Source organism: Chionomys nivalis, chromosome 16 (assembly GCF_950005125.1).
Source record: "Chionomys nivalis chromosome 16, mChiNiv1.1, whole genome shotgun sequence".
Taxonomy (NCBI): domain Eukaryota; kingdom Metazoa; phylum Chordata; class Mammalia; order Rodentia; family Cricetidae; genus Chionomys; species Chionomys nivalis.
Window position 1 is genome coordinate 43,555,010 of NC_080101.1, and position 3,259 is coordinate 43,558,268.

Genomic DNA, 3,259 nt, shown 5'->3' on the forward strand with positions numbered 1-3,259 from the left:
AGCTCACAATACCCAGAAAATGGAACCAGCCTAGATGTCTATCAACAGATGAATGCATAAAGAAAATGGATTTCCCCCACACAGTGAAATTTTATGTAGCCATAAAGAAAAATGATATCATGGCATTTACAGGGAAATGGATGCAACTAGAAAACCCTATGTAAGCAATGTAAATCAGACACTCAGCAAGACAAATACCATGTTCTCCATGAGGTCTAAAATTTTGTGTGTTTCTATATGCATACATTTGTATGCAGGTGTTTGAAGGTAAGAAAACAAGAAAGGGAGTCTTGAGAAGTAAGGAAAATATCTTCAGAGAAGTGGTAAATAGAAAGGAACCCGGATACATCTAATAATGAAGCAGAAGAGGTAGTAACTGGGGGAAGAAAGAGAATGAGCTGGAAGAGTAAGAGAGGGCAATGAAGGCATTGGGGGACGTGCACTAATGAGACCATAACAAAACATGATGAAACCCAGTACTTTGTCTGCTAACCTAAAAGTGAGGTTTTCGTTTCTTTTTAGACAGTACTAGCAGGTTTATCTGTTTGCATAGCTAATTCTTTTCACGTTTCCTTGTATTTATATCTATATTTGTGTATGGAACAGATCTCTTTACCTTCAATGCCTTTGAAAAACAAATGTTGAGATTTGTCTACTTAGTGTAAGATGGTAATAACCAGCATGGGTCTAAGTGACAATAACTACTTCTAAGAAAATACCTAGCTAGCATGCATTATTCTCCCTCACCCTCATAATCAACTCGACTCACTTAAACAGCTTAAGGCTTAGAAATTATTTTCAAAGACTTAATACAACCGGTCATAATAAAGAAAAAAATCAATTATAAGATAATCTATTTCCACATAGTAATGCCTTTATTTTAAGCCCTTAACAGCTTTTATACTGAATATAAAACTGAAAGAGAAAGTTAATTTACAGATTTTCAATGTTTATTAAACTCAATTATAATATTAAATTACTTCCGTCTTTTATATTTTTATGTTTACAGGTGTTTTGCCTGTGTGTTATCTGTGTACCACATAGTGCCTGGTGCCCATGGAAGCCAGAAGAATGTATGAAATCCCAGAATTATGAGACCCCCTGGGACTGGATTTATGTCTGGCTGCGAGCCACCATAAGGATGCTGGGAATCAAACCTGGGTCTTCTGGAAGAGAAATCAGTACTCACAGCCACTGAGCCATCTCTCCAGTCCCAAGACATCTTTCTTAAGAGTTGGCTTCTTCATTGAAAACTTCAGGTTCTCAAGCTATTCTCCATTTTAATAACCCACAAAACTGCCAGCAACAGCTTTGATTCAATAGGTGATGTACTTCATACTTCCCGCAGTTGCTCCCAGGAAGCAAATGGAAATAAAGTACAGGCTCACATGAAGGGACATAGACTCCCACAGGTGGACACAACAGTCGACCATTAAAACCCTGGAAGGGGGCAGGGCTTGAGAAAGGATCTGGGAGGTCAGACTTCATCCTCAGCTCTTTAGCTTCAGGCACTGTCTGTGCCACCAGCTCCCCACCTACACACCCGCTGGGCAGCACGTACCTGCAAAACTGCCCTCTCCTGCTTGCAGTTGGCTTAGAGGAAGACAGCCCAAAGAACTGTGGCAGTCCTCACATACGTGGCCCCCAGGACCAGCAACAGACACCTGCCTCAGCTGGCAGAACCAGCCTACTAAATGTCCTCAAACTTTTGGCTGCGTCAGTTAGCTTTCCTCTGTGGATCAGTCGTCGGATATCTTTTTTGTGCTCAGTTCTTTATCATTTTGTTAGAAGAACACAGTGGCGTTGACCCTATGGCTCCTAATTATTCCATTGAGAATCCGTCAGACGGTACCAGAGAGAATGGTCGCAAAGGATTGGTGATGTCGAAAGTGTACATTGGCTATAAGTATGAGGACACAGACATGGCTGCAAAACTCTACCAGAATGTGAAGATTCTTTGCTGGATAATGACGGCACCACAAAATCTGCAGGTAAGAGCCAAACACATTAGAGCCACATGGGCCCAGCGTTGCAACAAAGCACTGTTTATGAGCTCAGAAGACAACGCAGACTTCCCTGCTGTGGGATTAAAAACTGAAGAGGGCAGAAATCATTTGTCCCAGAAAACATTAAAGGCCTTTTTGTATGTTCATGACCACCACCTAGAAGATGCAGATTGGTTCATGAAAGCAGATGATGACACGTATGTTATAGTAGACAACCTGAGATGGCTTCTGGCAAATCAGGACCCAGAGCAACCCATATATTTCGGGAGAAGATTTAAGCCCTATGTAGATGAGGGCTACATGAGTGGTGGGGCAGGCTATGTTCTGAGCAAGGAAGCCTTGAGGAGAGTGGTGCGTATGATAAAGAGGAATGGATGTGAACCTTTTACTGCCTTTGAAGACATCATTCTGGGACAGTGCTTACAAACAGTCAACGTGAAGCCAGGTGATTCCAGAGACCCCACTGGGAAAGAAACTTTCCATCCCTTTTTGCCAGAAAATCACTTAATTCCAGGTTTGCACTCCAAATCATTTTGGTACTACAAATATAATTACTACCCTCCCATATATGGACCCAACTGCTGTTCTGATTTTGCAGTTTCTTTTCACTATGCAAATGCTATAGCCATGTATGAGTTGGAATACCTAGTTTATCATCTCCGACCATATGGTTATGCATACAGATATCAGCCTACCTTACCTGCAAATCGACCAGAGAAAAGAAACAAAGCAAAGCAAAATGAAGATGTGAAAGATTAACTCAGGAAGTACTTGAGATGTATGCAAGAGCGAAGGTGGAGTGACTAACCTTGCATGACCAAAAGAACACTTGGTAGGGCAAGCCTTGCTGGGTGAGTAAGTGAACATTGTATCAAATAAATAAAAAAGCAACGACAAAGTTCCTGAATGTGATCTGAGATTAAAGCAGAAGCCGCACTCTGTGTTACAGTACCTTGTTTGTACATATATAACTGATACTGTTTTTAAAAGAATAGTCAGGTAGAAGAGCGATTTTTGTATCCGTTTCTGACCATATTCATCAAACAAACTCTACTGGACCAGGAGAATGAACTGCTCATGATAATATATGGGTCTGACTGAGCACTAAAAGCAGTTTTAGCGTCGTCTTTTATACTCTACTCATAAATTAGAGTTCTGTACAACATAAATAAACTAAAATCCCCCTGGCACACAACATTTGTCTAATGACAATTTCTTTCTCATAATGTATGGGTGGCAGAATTTCTTCCAGA

General features: G+C 40.8%; 1 protein-coding gene across 1 annotated transcript; it reads left to right on the plus strand.

The window, feature by feature from the left end:
- Positions 1 to 1,694: 1,694 nt before the first annotated feature.
- LOC130887780 (glycoprotein-N-acetylgalactosamine 3-beta-galactosyltransferase 1-like) lies at positions 1,695 to 2,765 on the plus strand. Its single transcript, XM_057790383.1, has one exon. It carries the CDS (start codon positions 1,695 to 1,697, stop codon positions 2,763 to 2,765), a length of 1,071 nt encoding a protein of 356 aa, XP_057646366.1.
- The last annotated feature ends 494 nt before the right edge of the window (positions 2,766 to 3,259 follow it).